The 17,887-nt window shown below is 42.5% G+C and overlaps 1 protein-coding gene and 1 long non-coding RNA gene across 4 annotated transcripts in view; one reads left to right on the forward strand and one right to left on the reverse strand.

The window, feature by feature from the left end:
• stab1 (stabilin 1) overlaps positions 1 to 17,887 on the forward strand; it is a 60,838-nt gene that overhangs the window by 23,572 nt on the left and 19,379 nt on the right. For all 3 annotated transcript variants that reach the window (XM_069150515.1, XM_069150524.1, XM_069150534.1), the window contains 26 exons: positions 303 to 398; positions 1,166 to 1,213; positions 1,608 to 1,741; positions 3,087 to 3,198; positions 4,622 to 4,699; positions 4,846 to 4,947; positions 5,089 to 5,193; positions 5,739 to 5,873; positions 6,384 to 6,512; positions 7,346 to 7,399; positions 7,686 to 7,799; positions 8,328 to 8,523; positions 9,317 to 9,412; positions 9,545 to 9,590; positions 10,713 to 10,792; positions 11,686 to 11,811; positions 12,415 to 12,488; positions 12,916 to 12,987; positions 14,175 to 14,294; positions 14,381 to 14,428; positions 14,941 to 15,021; positions 15,202 to 15,348; positions 15,811 to 15,945; positions 16,038 to 16,097; positions 16,613 to 16,789; positions 17,241 to 17,330. In XM_069150515.1, the coding sequence (XP_069006616.1) occupies positions 303 to 398; positions 1,166 to 1,213; positions 1,608 to 1,741; positions 3,087 to 3,198; positions 4,622 to 4,699; positions 4,846 to 4,947; positions 5,089 to 5,193; positions 5,739 to 5,873; positions 6,384 to 6,512; positions 7,346 to 7,399; positions 7,686 to 7,799; positions 8,328 to 8,523; positions 9,317 to 9,412; positions 9,545 to 9,590; positions 10,713 to 10,792; positions 11,686 to 11,811; positions 12,415 to 12,488; positions 12,916 to 12,987; positions 14,175 to 14,294; positions 14,381 to 14,428; positions 14,941 to 15,021; positions 15,202 to 15,348; positions 15,811 to 15,945; positions 16,038 to 16,097; positions 16,613 to 16,789; positions 17,241 to 17,330 (2,655 nt within the window). The remainder of the gene's footprint in view (positions 1 to 302; positions 399 to 1,165; positions 1,214 to 1,607; positions 1,742 to 3,086; positions 3,199 to 4,621; positions 4,700 to 4,845; positions 4,948 to 5,088; positions 5,194 to 5,738; positions 5,874 to 6,383; positions 6,513 to 7,345; positions 7,400 to 7,685; positions 7,800 to 8,327; positions 8,524 to 9,316; positions 9,413 to 9,544; positions 9,591 to 10,712; positions 10,793 to 11,685; positions 11,812 to 12,414; positions 12,489 to 12,915; positions 12,988 to 14,174; positions 14,295 to 14,380; positions 14,429 to 14,940; positions 15,022 to 15,201; positions 15,349 to 15,810; positions 15,946 to 16,037; positions 16,098 to 16,612; positions 16,790 to 17,240; positions 17,331 to 17,887) is intronic.
• Positions 8,224 to 17,275, reverse strand: LOC138198853 (uncharacterized). The gene is made up of 3 exons (XR_011178303.1): positions 16,652 to 17,275; positions 16,126 to 16,258; positions 8,224 to 8,512 (listed from the first exon to the last, which is right to left on the reverse strand). It is a non-coding gene; the product is annotated as an uncharacterized lncRNA (long non-coding RNA).

A 17,887-nucleotide genomic window follows, 5' to 3' on the forward strand; every position in this document is an offset into this window, starting at 1 on the left:
CTGATATTTGCATGCTAACAAAGGCCACCTCCTTTTGAGCCGGTATAAACGGTTCATGGTTGTTCTTTCCTTTGAAAATACTTTCACCTCCTGCAAGTAATGTTTGTCAAGTCAGCAGGATGTGGTTTCTGGAAAAAAAAAAAAAGTACATGTCGCCGCTCCGTTTTTCAATCTCATTTTTCAAACTCAAAAGAAATTCAAGTTCTGATTCTTCTTATTTCTCTGCAGACATTTAATTAGTGACGAGAGATTTGATGATTATTTCTGACACGTACTGTTTTTTTTTTTTTTCTGTCCGTCAGGCAAAGTGCGATTCAACTGAGGACGGCGCTCACACCTGCACCTGCCCCGACGGCTACGCCGGAGACGGAAACATCTGCTACGGAACGATACTGGAGGTAAATATTTCTGATCAGTCGCTTCCCTCATAAAAACAAAACGGAGAAAAAGTTAGAAATCAGAAAGTCGAAATTATAAGATAGAAAGTGAAAATTCTTGTGATTTTCTGTCATAAATTTGATTTTAAAGAAGTTTTTTTTTTTTTTAATCAGTCGTGCTTTTTACTTCTGTTCTTCCTACCAATGTTTACTGGGTTTTCATAATGAAGTTTGCATTTATTAAATAAAGATATTTTACATTTTTACTTAAAATATCGACCTAGCTCTGGGCGATATAGCGCATTTTACAATTTTGGAGGCGATCCTCATCTGTAGAGACAATAATTTTGTAGGTTTCTTTCATTTGTGTTTTTTTTTTCCCCCAGCGTTAACAAGTGAGATTCAACCTCATTGATAGTGATTTGAAGCGTACATAAGAACCACAAATAATCAAGTCCTACATGGAACATTGCTGCCATTTATAATAATAATAATAATAATAATAATAATAATAATAATAATAAAGGGCATACAACTAGCAGATTGTTAAGCTCCGGGCAGGAACAGACTTAAGTGTGTCTCTGACTCGTAATCTGCAATGTCAAGCTGAAAATCTGCAAATGCACTCATTCTGTCAAACGTGCTACTTATGAGGAAAAAAAAAAAAAATCCCTCGTATCCATCTTGAGCCAGTTCTCAATTCAATCCGTCTTGATACCATAATAACTGTGTGTGTGTGTGTGTGTGTGTGTGTGTGTGTGTGTGTGTGTGTGTGTGTGTGTGTGTAGGAGCTGGAAATGAGCTCAAAGCTGTACAACTTCTACCGACTAACACAGGTATGTATAAACCAAATTTACAGCTCGTTTTTGAAAGTAAGTTGAACGGTGCGTCCAGTTTATCTGAAGTTGTATTAGAAGTGCCTCAATACGTTCAAAGTAAGCTTCTTTTCCACGTAGCTGGAAGATGAAACCAGTCTTTACTGAGGAGATGAATGAAGTTACTTAATCTAATGTAAATGTGGATGTGTCATACTATAGCATGTCATCTAAAATGTCACCAAACAACCTGCCGGTGTGAAACATTGTTGAGAAATGAAGGATAAAAAGACCCGGACTGTAGACGCTGGACTTTGACTTTCAGAGGAGAGGCAGCTCTTGCAGTTCTGGCCCGATCAGTGTTTCTACATTTAAAAAAAAATAACCTCAGTTTTATTATTCTGCGTTCGGTCAGAAGTTCAGTCATTTCTCTGAGGACCTGAGTGGGAACATCACAGTGCTGTGTCCGTCCAGAGAGGCTCAGAGGAACATGAGTTCAGCTGAGGAAACGTTCTGGAGCAGCCGACACCGCCTGCCTCACTTCCTGCGGTCAGTCTGACGCGCGCAGACACACACACACACACACACACACACACACACACACACACACAGAAACGCTCATCACTGAGCTCCTCATCGCAGCAATACTTTTGAGTTTGTGTGTCAGAATCTTGTTCTCGTGTTTATTAAGGCTGTTGCTTTTGTTTTTGTCGGCTGAAATCAGAATCAGAGCGAAATTGAAAAAAACAATCCAAATCCAGAAGATAAAAACATATATATGTGTATTCGCCCTGTCTTATGAAAACTATAGTAAGTAAGTGCAGTATTGCATTGTTAAAAAGGAGGACTTTTGCCTTCTTGGGATTTCACACCCTGAACCTTTGCAACACCTTAAAGGTTGCACCACAGTTGAACGATAAATTCAGGAGGAAAAAACCTTGAGTTCATTTATTTATTTATTTTTTACACCAGAAAACATAGTTTTCCAGCCACCTCTGTCTCACTGAGCTCACAGACATAATAATAAGTTATAATACAGAGAACCCATATGTATGGTAATGGGTATTTTCCCCATTTCTATACGTGGATTTCCTCCAGGCCATCATGAACTGGATGAGACCGAGTGTGACTGATACTGTAGATTCTACTGTGTGACAGAGTTTATTTAAGGTGTGAGTAGAAGTAATTCCCTTTTTTAAATGAGATTATTATGTTGGCTTGTCTGCTGAATTACATCGTGTTTTTTTTTCCATTTTACCCCAAATATTACCGCTGAGTTTCTGATTTGATCAAAGTTAACTTTATCTGAAAGGTTTTATTCAAACAGCAGTGTATCGCTCCCCTCATATCAAAGTGCAACAGAAATCGCACATATATTTTAATTAATATAAGAGGATATTGACTTCATAAAACTTGAAATTAATCAGATGAATCCTGCCTCCACACTATTGTTATTATATCAGCCTGTAAAAATCCACCTTTAATCGACCAGCATAAGGCTCTTAATTACCAACCCAAACGCCCCCCCACCCACACCTACCACCACCACCACCGCCCACACAAGTAGCATTTAGATATAACGTAATTATCTGAAAGAGGTAATAATACCGTGATAGCGATAATAATAATCTGAAAAATAAGCGGTATTAATTAACAAGACGACGTTTCCAGTAGAAACAGCAGGCTTATATATCATGTAAGCCTCTGCCCTGATTTTATGATAGATATAATCTCATTCGATGATGTAGAAAATTAACATTTTGTTTGCGTTAAGGCACAAAACAGAAGCGGAGCCGGCTTGTGCCGCCGTTGGGTCGACATCCGTGAAACACGCCGTGAGCTTGTGTCGGTGAAAATAGTCGTAACCGCTCCCGTGTGCTCCTCCTGGTCTCAGGGCCCACCTGTTGCTGGGGGTCTACTCGGTAGAAGACCTGGACCAGCTGGTTGGCAGCAGGCTGCCCACTCTGAACCCCCCGACCCAGTGGCAGATCAGCAACGACAACGGGGTAAGAACGACTCGCAGGTTTACTACGACTCGTACAGTTCACGAGGATCCGGTGGGTTTTGGACAGTTTGCTGCCTTTGATGAGGTTTTGCAGACTCCACAGGTGCGTTAAAGGTCCGCTGTCATGTGACCTGTAGCCAATGTAAATTGTGGACTTTGTTTTTCACGTATTCGGACAAACAAAGACGCAAATAAGTTGGTGTGCTTGAACGACACCTCGAGGAAAGTCGGCTTTTCCAATCATTTATTCAGTGAAACTGATCAGTAGATATGTAAAAAGTAAGTACACCCTTGGCCTCAAACAATACTATCGCCCTCTTCAGCAGAAATATCTTCTTGTGGGCGTTTTGTATAAATGTTCACATGTTAGTGAAAGTTTCGACCACTCTCTCGTGGGAAATTCCTTCAGTTGCACGATGTTTGAGGCTTTTTCTTGAATTCATTGCAGTTTAAATCCTCCTACAACATTTCAGCAGGATTAAAAAAAAAAAAAAAGATTTCTTTTATTTTTTTGGGGGATGAGGCTGTTTCATGTTTCTCCATTTCTTCTCTTTGAACCGTTCCTTTGTGGGTTGGCTCGTGTGCTCCGAGGATCGTTATCCTGTTCAAAGGTCCGCTTCTGATTCTGATATGATGCAGAATTCAAAGTAGCCCCCAAAACCACAACACGTCCACCATTCATTAGCAAACCGTAGTCTTTTTTTTGGAGAGAACAGGTTTTCCTGGCACGTCTTCCTCAAATCTGTGCCACCTTGCAAATTGGCTGACGTTACTTGCAGATGATTTTCCGCGAAATCGAGGGTTTTATTTCAAATAATTTGGAGGTCATTTTAGATGCTGTGTGCGCACTGCGACAGTTTAAGTGTTCGTAGCAATGTGCAGTTTGTGCTGTAAAAAAACCCCACAAAACTACAGCAAGCGGACAGGAACGACAACCATAGGGTCGACTGGGCACGATAACGTCGAGCTGGGCAACATCAATCATTTACCTGCCCCTCAAGGCTCAGAGTTACTGTCATATTTCTGCACTAACTTGATTTCTAAAATGTTATGTAAATGTGAGCTGTGGTCTCTGATGAGTTGAGGGGATTAAAAAAACATGATTCGGGAGCCTTCTCCCGGAGAAATATGGTCCGCTGCTTGCAGCGTCGCTTTGTTTCTTTACAGACATCAAAAAAGAACAAAAAAAAGCAGCAACTTGAGTCATTAATACAGTTAAGACAACTAAATAAAGCCTCCAAAATATGGTAGGACAGAAATCTGATATCTGACCTGCTGCATGTTCGCAAATTTATATTTACCAGGTAGGTGTCGATGTCAGACGGCGTAATGAACTGCTCGAATAATAACGCAATATGTTTTTATCAGCCGCAGTTCACAGATGTAAGTCGGCATTCACACGCACATATTTTGTTTCGTTCTAGACGATTCGCATTGGAAATGCCTCCATCATCACTCACAACATGCCTGCGATCAACGGCTACATCCACGTCATAGACCGGGTACGAGGACTTCGCTGTTTATTTTTGAGAACAAATACAATTTTTACCAGTTTAGTCGGACTGTCAGACATCAATCACTGGATCTACATGTACACAATGTTTATTTGTTTGTTTATTTGTTTGTTTGTTTGTCTGGGTGTGGTCAGATTCTGGCCCCACTTCGCTCGGACACCCCCCCCGAGCCTCCCACCCTGATGGCCTTCCTCAACTCCTCCTCCAACTTCACCCTGTTCAGACAGTACGCTCTGGTGAGATGTCTGAACTCTACCTCTTTCCCTTTTGGACCTTCTCTTTCTATTTTAAATCATGTTGCGTTGTTATATCAAAGTCGACAAACAGATTTACTACCTGTTTGTGTTTTTTTTTTATTTGTTTTTTTTTTATTCCAGATGTATAACATGTCAGAGGATCTGAGCAGCATTGATTTCACCCTCCTGCTGCCGACAGATGAGGCCGTCAGGCAGCACCTCAGCAGGACCAACTCCTCCGTCCTGGTAGGTTGAGGATCTGATCCCGAGAACTGCTGCCGCCCTGCAAACACACCGCCGTAAACAAAACAACACAAAAATAGGAAAAAAAAAATAATCCAATGGATACAGGTCATTTTCAAGATGTCGAAAGGCAAAACACAAGACGTACAACATAAAACTAAACAAGGAAACACTGAAATAGAGATTTACATCCCTACAAATTAAAATGAGAAACAAAACAGACATTTACCTCGATTGCATGATGCGGTGAGTATTTTTGTCTTTGGCACCCTGATAAAGCATTTAAAACACTTTCATGTTTTCTTTATAATAAATATAGAAATATATCCATTTTATAGTTGTTATTTCTGTTCGTTGCTCTTCCAACATTTATTTGGGCTCTTTTACGTATCGATTTCGTCCTCATTCTTAATTCAACTCAAAAAGCTACGATTGGATAGTTGTTGTTTTTTTTTCCACCTGGGGAAACAAACGGCAGACATAACGGTGGGAAGTGATGATCGGTATACCAGAATCATTTTTTCCATCGACTTCTTCTGTCTGTGCAGGACGCCGATGTGTTCAAGTACCACGTGATTGCCAAAGAGCTGCTCTTCCCCAACCACCTGTCTGACGGCACGCTGAAGAGCACTCTGCTGGGCAGCGACTACCAAGTCCAGTTCCACATTAACAACAACAACCAGGTAACAACGATCGTAACCGTCACTTTAACGAATGGACGGATGCTCGATTGGTTTTTTTTTTCTTCCTTCCATTTGTGCAATTTATGCCGATGAAAATAAACTAAGTTAATTTTAGGTCAGAGTTTGCAAATTAGTTATATTTTGGCATAGTCCCAGAAAAAAAAAAAGAAAAAAGAATCAGTATAATAGATCTTAAAAAAAAAAAGACCTCATTGGCTTGAAGAACGCAGGCAGACAAATTATAGTGTTGATGTTCAAATTGTGCAGATTCGGTGTGAGGAAACAGATCACCCTTATTGAACTTAAGCCCAAGTTTCTGTGCAAGTAAACTCACGATGCCTGTGTCCTGAACTTCATATCTGCTTTTCATTTAATCTTCAAAGTTCGATTTTCTGTGTTTTTGGTTTTAGCGTGAAAGAATCACAGTTAATGTACTGAAACATTTAAAAACCCTCCGGTGTGGTCAACGGGGAAGAGTCTGATTTGTTTCTCCCTCTCGTCGTCCTCCAGACGTTCGTGAACAACGTTGCTCTCGATGGGACTTACACCGAGACCCAGTACGGCATCGTCATAGTCCTCCCTCAGGTCCTCGATGTCCGCCGCAACAGATGCAGCAACCAGATCGCCCTGCAGGTCAACGTAAGCACGGAGGGAGGAAATGGGGGGGATGGGAAGATGGATAGATGCATGGGTAAATGAACGGACGGATGAACGGATGGATATGTGGATGGATGTTCTGCAGCAGCGCAAAGAGCTGTGTGAAGGTGAAGATTCAGTAGACCGGAGGCTGTGTTGATTAATAAATTCACTGCCAGTCACATCACCGGTCTTATCGCTCCGAAACAGCTCAGCCAATCAAAGCGAAGCGCAACGCACAAAGAAAATCTCTTGATAATTGCGCTGATGTGGATTGTTCAGGGTATCACAATGTAAACACACACCACAACTAATCTGCGGCCACAGGCAGATGTTTTTTTTAAGTTAATTTGTAAAATGATGATGCAATATAATAACGTTAATGATAATTCATTTTAAACCCCACTTGATGAAAAGGAAACACAGACGAACAGGATAGATGAAATCTCCCACGTGGACAGGCAGATCATCGAATTAATAACCGACAAGTGTGACGTGTGCAGCCATTTGTTTGGGTGTTTTGTAACAGCTTGGTTCATTTGCATTTGTTTAACAAGGTAAACAGTGTAAACAACTGTGCAAAATGGCTCTTTATCCTGACGCAGCGCTTCACAATTCAGATATTGTAGGAGACTTTTTTTTTTTTTTTTAGCTTTTCTTTATTCCTCAGTGACCCTCGAAAATATATGTAAACTTGGTCAGGCATGTAGAGTAAGAAAGAGAAAACGGATGGATGGATGGATGGATGATTGATGGATGATGGACGGATGGACGGATGGACGGATGGACGGATGGACGGATGGACGGACACCCTCTCACCATCTCTCTGTCTCCAGGGAAGGTGTACAGACTGTGCAGGACCCCCTCGATGCATCTTCAACCATAAACCAGTAAGCAAAATAACACAAACCTGTGCAGCTTTGTCCAAAATCAACATTTACAACCTCAAAAATGACCTCGGATTGATTGAAAGTCAAATTCAGACAAAACATCCACAAACGGAGGGTTGAAAACACTTTTGTTATTAACGACAGCAAATGTTGCTGTTTTGCTGTCAAAAACCCGTTTTTGTTTGCTCTTTAAGCAGGTTCAAGTCTTCATCCAGAGTTGTATTCGTGTGCAGTTTTTCCTCTCTCAGTTTGTGTTTTACTGCGTTTCCTTCGTGTTCGGCTGCAGATCAGAGAACAGTTCCCGGCCAACATGCGGTCCAACTGTAAATACAGGAAGCGGGTCGGAACCAGGAGGAAGTCTGTGCCAGGCTGTAACATCAAATGTCTTCGGCTCACCACGGTCTGCTCACACGACCACCAGCACTCTAGTTCTCCCATGTAAACCACAACCACTGCTACTCAATGCTTTAGTCCACCTCTGAATTGGGAGTCATTTTATTTTAAATGTACAAACTTTACCGCAAGGGATTTCCTGTTTTTGTCACAGGAGTTTTCTTTCAAATAACTGGGTAAAAAATATAAACCTTAAATATAAACTTCGCATCAAATCAGTGGTGGGTGTTTTTACAGCTGAAAAAAAAAAAAAAATCAAGATCAGAAATAAAAATTGACCAGCTGACAAATATCTCTAAATATTGTGTCTGTAACGGTCCGGTGACATCTGAGTAAAGGTGTGAAAAGCATTTACAAAGACACCCGTCGCCGCATGACAAAAAAAACCTCATCACTGGCAAGAAGTCAAAATGACCGAATCTGGGTCTGAAACGGGTTTATTGATTTTTATTTATTATTTATTTATTTATTTATATATATTTATTTATGGTAAACACATAACAATTATAACAGTTCTGATGTGTCTGTCCCGTAGGATCACGCCTGTTGCCCCGGTTACTACGGCCATGAGTGCTTCAAGTGTCCCGGCGATGCCGGCAGCTGGTGCTCCAGTCATGGGGAGTGTCAGGACGGTAACCATGGCAATGGTGAGTGCCGTTGCTACGAGGGTTTCCATGGCACTACGTGTGAGGACTGTGAGCCGGGACGCTACGGAGTCAACTGCTCCTCCAGTGAGCAACGCACGCACACACACACACACACACACACACACACACACACACACACACACACACACACACACACACACACACACACACACACACACATATTATTAAACCCTCAGAGCCGCTCAATTAAAACTAAATCATGTTTGGATTCTATGAAGACAGCGAGGTGTTAAATTTTAGAGTCCGATGAAGAAGTTATCGCTCATTTATCACAGAAAACAAACCAGAAAAAAAACTAAAAACAACTAAAAATGTCTTTGCTGCTCAGAGTGGCTGATAGTCGATACGGAGACCTTCATGTCAGACCTGAAGGAAATTGAAAGGAGCTTCATTTTTAAATGACTGTGAGGGTAAGACGGAAAACGCAGCAGCAAAATAAACTCAAGGGCAAAAAGAGAATACGTACGCCGGACTCTGCACGTCACAAATCTGTGGGATGTTTATAAAATCCAGTCTATCATGACAATGTGCTGAACTGATTACTGTATCGCTCCTCTGCCTCGAATCCTGTATTAAAAACTGAGCTCGCCAGATCGTGTCGATATGAATAACTCCGTGTAGCTTTACAAACCTGCAGAGTTATAAAAACCTGCAAGACAACAAACACACCTAACATGCCGATGTGGCTTGAGACTAAAAAAATAAATAAATAAAGCAGCAAAACTCGACAAACTTATTGTGCTAACGAACCTGTGACCGTAACACAGCTGGGAGGAGAACAAGCTCACGCATCTTTAAATCTTTAAATTAATTTGTATTTATTTATTTATTTATTTTAAACACGTGTGTGTTGCAGAGTGTGCGTGCGACCACGGAAAGTGTGAAGACGGCCTGGCAGGAAGCGGCAGGTGTGTGTGTTACAGAGGTTGGAAAGGAATTTCCTGCTCTACAGGTGAGACACACCGACACACTGAAGTCGACACCGCGCTCACACACACACACACACACACACACACACCATATCATATCTGAACTCTTATCTGCTTAAATCTTGTGTGTGTGTGTGTGTTTGTGTGCGTCTCAGAGATCAAGGACGACGCCTGCGGAGGCGTGTGTGACGAGAACGCCAAGTAAGTCCTCCCGTCACGGTGCCTACAGCTCGGTTGTGCGTTCTGCATCGAGCAGACAAAAAGTCGAGAGTGCGCGTTTGCCAGCGCTCGTAGCGATAAGCGGTAATTTGCCGCTCTGTTTTTGGACTTCACTTTTCTGTGATCCAAACAGTGTGACGTCAGAAGACACAAAAGTCCCGAATCGCATTTAATCGCAGAAAGATTTAAGTTGATGTAGCAGGGAATAAGAAATGTACACAAAAGTTTCACATGCTTCATTTAAATTTTTTACGCGTGTGGGAAATGAACTGTATGAAGTATTTGGAAACGTTTCTCAGGCAGCTGTGTGACGCTTCAACATCGTTTTACGCACAAGATTTCATCCCGAACAGCTCAGAGTGTGAATCTGAGAATCTGTCAATATGAAGCTTGAAGAAGTGACTGTGAAAGAAAACCAGCAAAAAAAATCTTATCAGAGAATTAAAAAAGAAAAAAAAAAGAAAAAAAAAGTGTTTAAACCAAATCTGCAAAAAAAAAAAAGCCGTGCTTTGGAAAAAATTATAGAAAAAAAAAAAAATCCTCTTTAAAACTGCACAGTCGGTCAGGAAGGGGCTCAGAGGATTCAGACGCCCGGTAGACCTCAAACACAGAAAGGCTGCAGGTCACAAAAACATTGTGACGGAAAGAAGAAATTGCAGAACGGGGGAAAAAAAAACAACAACAACAACAACACATCACCTCATCTGTCAAACATGGTGGATGCTTCTGCTACGGCTGCCAACACAGCTGGTTTCACTGCTGACAGCAGTAAAGCAGAGGTGTGCAGGAGATTTGTGATGCATTAAAGCAAACTGGTTACGGAAGGAAATGCAGTAGTGGTGCGTTTATGGGAAAAATTATATTTAAAAAAAATAAAAATGTTGTTGTTGTTGTTGTTGTTGTTGTACAACAGTCACGGAGGAATACGATATCGTATCAGACCTGAGATACACGCAGATTGTGATCGAGGTCGACGACGTGGAAAAGATGATAAAATATCACCGCTCATAACGGGCAATATTCGCTGATGTGATTTGCAATGATTGAAGTTATTGGCAGCTTAAAGGTGACACGACATGTTGAGCAGTTTGTCCTCTGCTGCAGCTGCATAACGGGGCCGAAGGGATCGGCGGCCACCTGTTTGTGTGTGGCTGGATACAAAGGGAACGGAACCCACTGCAAAGGTAGAAACACACACACACACACACACACTCACTCACACCTCTCACTCACTCACTCACTCACTCACTCACTCACTCACTCACTCACTCTCACACTCACTCACACACACACACACACACACACACACACACACACACACACACACACACACTCACTCACTCACTCACTCACACACACACTCACACACACACTCACATACTCACTCACTCACACACACTCACTCACTCACTCACTCACTCACTCACTCACTCACTCTCACACACACACACACACACACACACACACACACACACACACACACACACACACACACTCACTCACTCACTCACACACACACACTCACACACACACACTCACATACTCACTCACTCACTCACTCACTCACTCACTCACTCACTCTCACACACACACACACACACACACACACACACTCACACACACACTCACATACTCACTCACTCACACACACTCACTCACTCACTCACTCACTCACTCACTCACTCACTCACTCTCACACACACACACACACACACACACACACACACACACACACTCACTCACTCACACACACACTCACACACACACTCACACACTCACTCACTCACTCACTCACTCACTCTCTCACACTTACTAACTCACTCACACACACACACACACACACACACACACACACACACACACACACACACACACACACACACACACACACTCTCACATACTCACTCACTCACTCACACTCACACACACACTCACTCACACACACACACTCACATACTCACTCACTCACTCACTCACTCACTCACTCACTCACTCACTCACTCACTCACTCACACACTCTCTCACACACACACTCACACACACAGATGTAACCGCTCTCTCTCCTCGTGTCTCTCAGAGATGGATCTGTGCAGCAGGTCCAACGGAGGATGTTCAGAGTTTGCGATTTGTACGAAGGTCTCCGGAGGAGAGAGGACCTGCACCTGTAAAGACGGGTACACCGGAGACGGGGTCGTCTGCCTGGGTAAGTCGTCCTGACCCCTGACCTATGACCCCTGACCTAAACCTCCCCCAATATCTATCAAAACCGAGAGTCTTGAGATATCTGAAAGTTCGTCGAATTCAAGCCCTTGAAGTGAATCCACCACAAGAGTCGGCAGAGATTCTTTCCCGCCTTTTTTCTTTGCCAGAGTTTTGACTTTCAAGCTTACACACAAAGCTTCTCTCGTTTATGAGTCGGGGTTGTTTTGAGGTTAAGTTGCAGACAGTTTTTTTTTTTTCTCGATTTTGTCGTTTTCTCAAGAAAAAGCGAGACTTTTGTGAATACCTGTGCGTAAGTTTTGATTTGTGTCCGTCACAGAATATCGTCGCGGAGGCTCATCTGAGCTGTTCCAAATTTTATTCTGCAGCCAGACCCTGAAAATACAGCCAGACTCATAAAGAGCGACTATAAAGAGTCGTGCAGCAGATGTGTGACCTGCACGGAGCCCTGATCTGAACCTCCCGACGTCCGTCTGGGATCACGTTAAAAAAAAACAACTGAGGACACCGAGACAAAATCCACGAAGGAAAAGAAATGAGAAAACGAGAAGATCCAGATTGTGTTGAACCTGTTGTCTTTTCCCAGAGGTGGACGGCTGTCTCGTCAACAACGGAGGCTGCCACAACGCAGCACAGTGCCTCAGAGCCGGGCCGAACATCGTAAGGCAACACTGCGATGCATTTAAATGTCACATTTTTGATTGTTGCGTTTAAAAACTGTTTGATTTTACTGCGGCTTTTCCCCAAAAATTGTCAGGACATTTTAAAACTTTACATGTTTACATGTGGGAATTTGCAAAAATTACAGGTCGACGTGAATATTTCTTTGGTCTAAGCCTCCAAATACAGTAATTTGTAATCACTTTCATATTGAAAATGACAGAAATATTTTAGTTCTGATCTTAAAGTTCAACACAGACTGTATGCACATGCAAAAAATTGCTGCATTAACTGCTGCAAAACAGGAGTGAAGAAGAAACGATGATTTGATTTGAGGACGGGCTGAACTCGGCGAGGAAACGGATGCATGAAGCGATTGTTTTGCTGACTGACGGATTTTCTTTGTCTGCTTTGTTGTCGTCTCCAGACGTCCTGCAAGTGTTGGCTGGGCTTCCAGGGATCGGGGCGGTTCTGTTACCCTGTCAACCCCTGCAGAATTGTACGTCTGTCAGTCTTTATCCTCTTACAAGATACTGACACCTTTTTTTTTTTTTTTTACTTGTTTTTAAAGGTACCACCGAGGTGGAGCTCAGAGTTTCTGCAGTTTGGTGAATTTTCTGTGTTCTTGCCCTGCCGTTAGTGAAAAGCTGGCTTTTAAAAAAAAATATATATATATATATTTTATATAACTATGCTAATTTAAATCTTTGTCTCTGCAACACGGCACAAAGATATCTCTTATTTTAGAATGCTTCAATCTAAACATTTTACATACTGAACCTTTTCAATAGGAGTTATGAAAACAACTTTTAAAATGATTGACGTCTTGGACAGAGATGGCTGCTGAATAAGTAAATACGAGGGACACCGGGGTCCTACTGGGCATGTTATGTTGCATTTTTCTTGTTTTCCCTCAGGCAGCTAAAACCTGTGGTGATTATACAGCAGCAGGAATGATGTTGCATCTGCAGTCTGTAATTATGAGAATACAATACACAGCTGGATGTCTTCATGTATTATTTAAATCCTCTGAAAGGCTCTGGGATGTAACTGAGTTGTTTAATTCAGATTCCAAGTTTATACTGTGAGATCAGTCGTAGTCTTCGTTAATTAAACTGAAGATTTGAAGAAAATCTTCGTCTACCAGCGTCTCCTATCAGCAGTGATGCTGTTGGCACGTTTGGCACATAGGATCCTTTACAACCTGTTTGATTAATTAACCTAAAATATGTTTATCTTAATTGTTCTACATTTAAATAACAGTTAAAGAAAAATAAGCACTTTTGTTTTATTTTTTTATTTGTTTTTATAAAGAAGCTGTTAAACGACTGCACTGCACTGATCTAACTCTTTCCAAGGATAAGTCTGAGTACATCATCTAGTTTTGACGTCTTCTAAACTGTAAATTCAACATCGTCTGCTCCTGTTAACGTCTTTTTGGGGAAAGCTCTCTGCGCATTAACCCGCTGCTTCCCAAAAGGGTAAAGAGGGTCGAGAGAAGCTGACATGATCTCCACCTGCTGTTCATAACCATTTTTATTAGTAGTAGTAGTAATAGTAGTAGTAGTAGTTTACTGGACTTTTGTTGTTTGATTTTTCACACTTTGGCCTCAGCTGCTGTAAAGCTCGCCCTGTTGCCTGTCTCTGTGTTGCGATCCAAAAGATATGTGTTGCGTTTGTGTGCAGAACAACGGCGAATGTAGCCGCTACGCCCGCTGCGATTACCTGGGTCAGGGTCAGAGGAACTGCACCTGCCACCGAGGCCACGTGGGGGACGGCTTCAGCTGCAAAGGAACCACCAACAATGTGAGTCGCGCCAACCGCTCGCTCCCACACTGACCTTTGACCTTCTTCCCACTCATCATTTACGTTCGTGCTTGTCCGTCTTACAGGAGATTTACAGACAATCGGATAACACCTTCTTCCGTCGAATGCTACTGGTGAGTCGCTGTCGTTCGAACGCACGTGATTTTAATTGAAGCGATCGCAAAATGGAAACTGAAAATGATGAAGTCCAGCTGAAATGAAATCCATCCAGTTTTCCTGAATGTCCTTGATGTTTGATTTAACTTTGATGCAGCGACGGCACCTCGTAGTCCTCTACTGGATGTGAATATTTGATTTGATTGATATTTAATTAATAAGCACTTCATTAAAACTTTAAAAAAAACTTAAATTATTTACTTTTCGAACTATTGAAGAATTAAAATGATGATTTATTTATTTATTTATTTATTTTCAGTCTTTTTAAGAAACTGATGGTTAATGACGTACTTTTTGAAATATTTCTCACAGACCTGAAACATTATTTTATCTCGTACGACCAGACTATACTGAATGGGTGGTAATTACTGAAGCCACTAACACTTTCTTTTTTTGTTTATTTAATTTGAAACATTCTTGTAACTCAGAAATTTAAATTTGCTTTCTTTATTTTCATTGTGTTTCGTAGAAGTCAGACACTCCTAGCCTTTATGGTGACGGCCCGTTCACTGTCTTCTCCCCCGTAGAAGAATCCAACTCAGACTCCACTGTGAGTGCAACAACTGCTGCTTGTTTGTGATCCAATATAACACAATATTGTTTCTGTGTCTTTCAGATTTAAAGACTTCACAGTCATTCACACACGAAGTCACAGTATTGATCTGTAATAATGACCATTTTTCGTTTGTTTCGTCATCCGTCTGTAATTAATTGACTTCTGCGTGTCTAGGTTGAGGCCTGGAGGCAGGTCGGCCGTCTTGATGATCTGGTTCGCTACCACGTCGTTTCCTGTGAGACTTTGACCTTGACTGACCTCAAGACCACCAAAAGTGCTGTCGCGATTTTGGGGCACACGCTGCAATTCAGCCTGCAGCAGGTAACACACACACACACACACACACACACACACACACACACACACACACACACACACACACACACACACACACACACACCACAATGTTGCCTGTTCAAAAACAAACTAAAGAAATGGGTTTGGATTTCGTTTTAAAAACTATTGATTATCAACTCGGTGGAGTAGAAGTGAATGTAGGTTTGTAAATAAGTTTACTGGGCGATTTTAAGTTATTTGGATGCTTGACTGAAAGGCTCTGGACTCCAGAAAGGAGTCCCTGATCAGTTTGTATCTTAATAATTTGTGGAGGACAGCAGCTCCACTCGGCTTCATTAAAGGCCCCGTCACACCGTGTGAAATCTTCAAGCAAAATCTCTTGATTTGAAGTCGAGAGTTAAATCGAATTTGCGCTGTCGAAGCTAAAGACGGACTCAGGAGTCGTCAGGAAAGAAACGGGCTTCCTCAACTGTGTCTCTCCTGCAGGGTTCAGTCTGGATCAACAACAGATCGAGGATCGTGAAGAGCGACTACATCACAAATAACGGAGTCATTCACCACATAGACACACTGCTGACGCCTTACAAGCTGGAGGACAAACCCCCCCTTCGTGCTAAACTGGTGCGCTGAGTTTGATTTACATTAATCAATGATTAATGATGAATCTGATTTAACCGTGTGACGTCTCTCTCTCTGTCTCACTTTGTGTTTAGATGAACTACACATCGGCAGCTGCATTTTACGGCTACACCCGCTTCTACAAACTCGTGGAGGTAAGAAAAAGAAAACAAACACACGCACCTCCCGGATTGATTTCTCCTCCCACGGCTACGTCTCCCGTGCCGCCTCCTCTCCATCACTCTGCAGCCGTCTTCCTCTTTCATGTACCCCTCCACCTCCGGCTCGTCTCCGCATCCTCCTCTTACACCTCCATCTAAAAGATTCAGAGAATCCGGAGACATCTCTGCGCGCATTAGGACACACACAGAAAACAGACACTATTCGCGTTGTGGAAATCACTGCATGGGCTCAGGAACACTTAAGAAAATGATTGTCTCTTAACAAAGTTCATCGCTGCATCCACAAATGCAGGTTAAAACTCACAAACTCTTTTTGGAAATAACGGTTGACTCGTTCTCCAAGTGTCCAAATACTTCATAGGGGCTAGTGTGAATGAGCGTGGAATGTAAATATAAATGACAATAAAGATGTGGGACTGGGGCAAAAACAAAAAACAACGTATACGACGAGTACTGCTGTTAATCTCTCCTGTCAACACCGTGTGTAGGACGCAGGGTTGCTCCCTGTGCTCCGGATGTCCACCCACCAGCCGTACACCATGTTCTGGCCCACGGACAACGCCCTCGACTCCCTGCCGGCTGAGAGGAAGCGCTGGCTCTCAAGCCCAGATCACCAGGACCAAGTGGTTGCCACTCTGAAGGCCCACATCATACGCAACGCCAGGGTAAGGAGATGGCCGGATCAATAACACAATGGTCTCTCAACGGGGTCCAATCCAGAGGGGAAAGAAAGAAACACATGCAACCACTGATTATTTATCCGTCCTTTATTTTCTCAATTGTTGTTGGGTTTTTTTTTCAAAATTTCCCAAAATCCAAAGTGACATCTTCCATGCTTTTTTGTGTGTGAGTCTGTGCTGCTGTTTCTCATTTGATGGCAACGCTAACAAGTGAAATTGTGTCAACTTTCATTGAATATCATTAATTTTTTGGGGGTTGGAGGGGGAGGGGTCGGGGAGAGGGCGGGGGGGTCAGACAAGTAGCAGCGACGGTTCAGTACTGTCTGCAGGAGTTTGACGTAAATCAATGTACTGTCCTCTGAAGTGATGGGAACATGATTGTGTGTGTGTGTGTGTGTGTGTGTGTGTGTGTGTGTGTGTGTGTGTGTGTGTGTAGCTGACCAGCATCGGTCATGTGGGCAGATCCTCGGTGTTCCGCACCATGCACGGATCCACCATCAAGCTCAGCTGTGACAAGAACCTGGTGGTGAGAGAAAAAACACACACACACACACACACACACACGCACACACACGCACACACACGCACACACACACACACACGCACACACACACACACACACACACCGATTCCAAACAGGCAGCCATGACACCTCCGGCGCCTGGCAGCTGCACGTTGCCATAGTAACTTGTGTTGTCAGATGGAGCGAACACTGTTTCGTCTACGTTTTTTTTAATTTTTTTTTTTTTTAAGTCTTGGTCTGTTACACTTTCACAGAAATTCATTATGAAAAGTCGTGAAGTCTCGGGGACTGATTGGAAACACATTGATTAGAGCGACAGGCATTGAACGGACAGAAACTGGAACTCGGCTGCTGCAAAATAAGAAGAATCGGCAGCCAGACGGTTACCGAGTCATCGCTTCATTTTCCTGTTATCATACGCAACGCCTCCCTTTTTTTTTTTAAATTTATTTATTTATTTACTTTTTTTTTAACTTTTTTTTTTTTTACCCACTGATCTGATTGATCGTGAGATGATGCGCCTACACGTTACCATGGTTACCGCACGAGGTACAGAAACG

The sequence above is a fragment of the Embiotoca jacksoni genome, unplaced genomic scaffold, assembly GCF_022577435.1.
Source record: "Embiotoca jacksoni isolate LCO1_2020_lvr unplaced genomic scaffold, fEmbJac1.0.p SCAF_1, whole genome shotgun sequence".
In the NCBI taxonomy this organism is placed as follows: Eukaryota; Metazoa; Chordata; class Actinopteri; family Embiotocidae; genus Embiotoca; species Embiotoca jacksoni.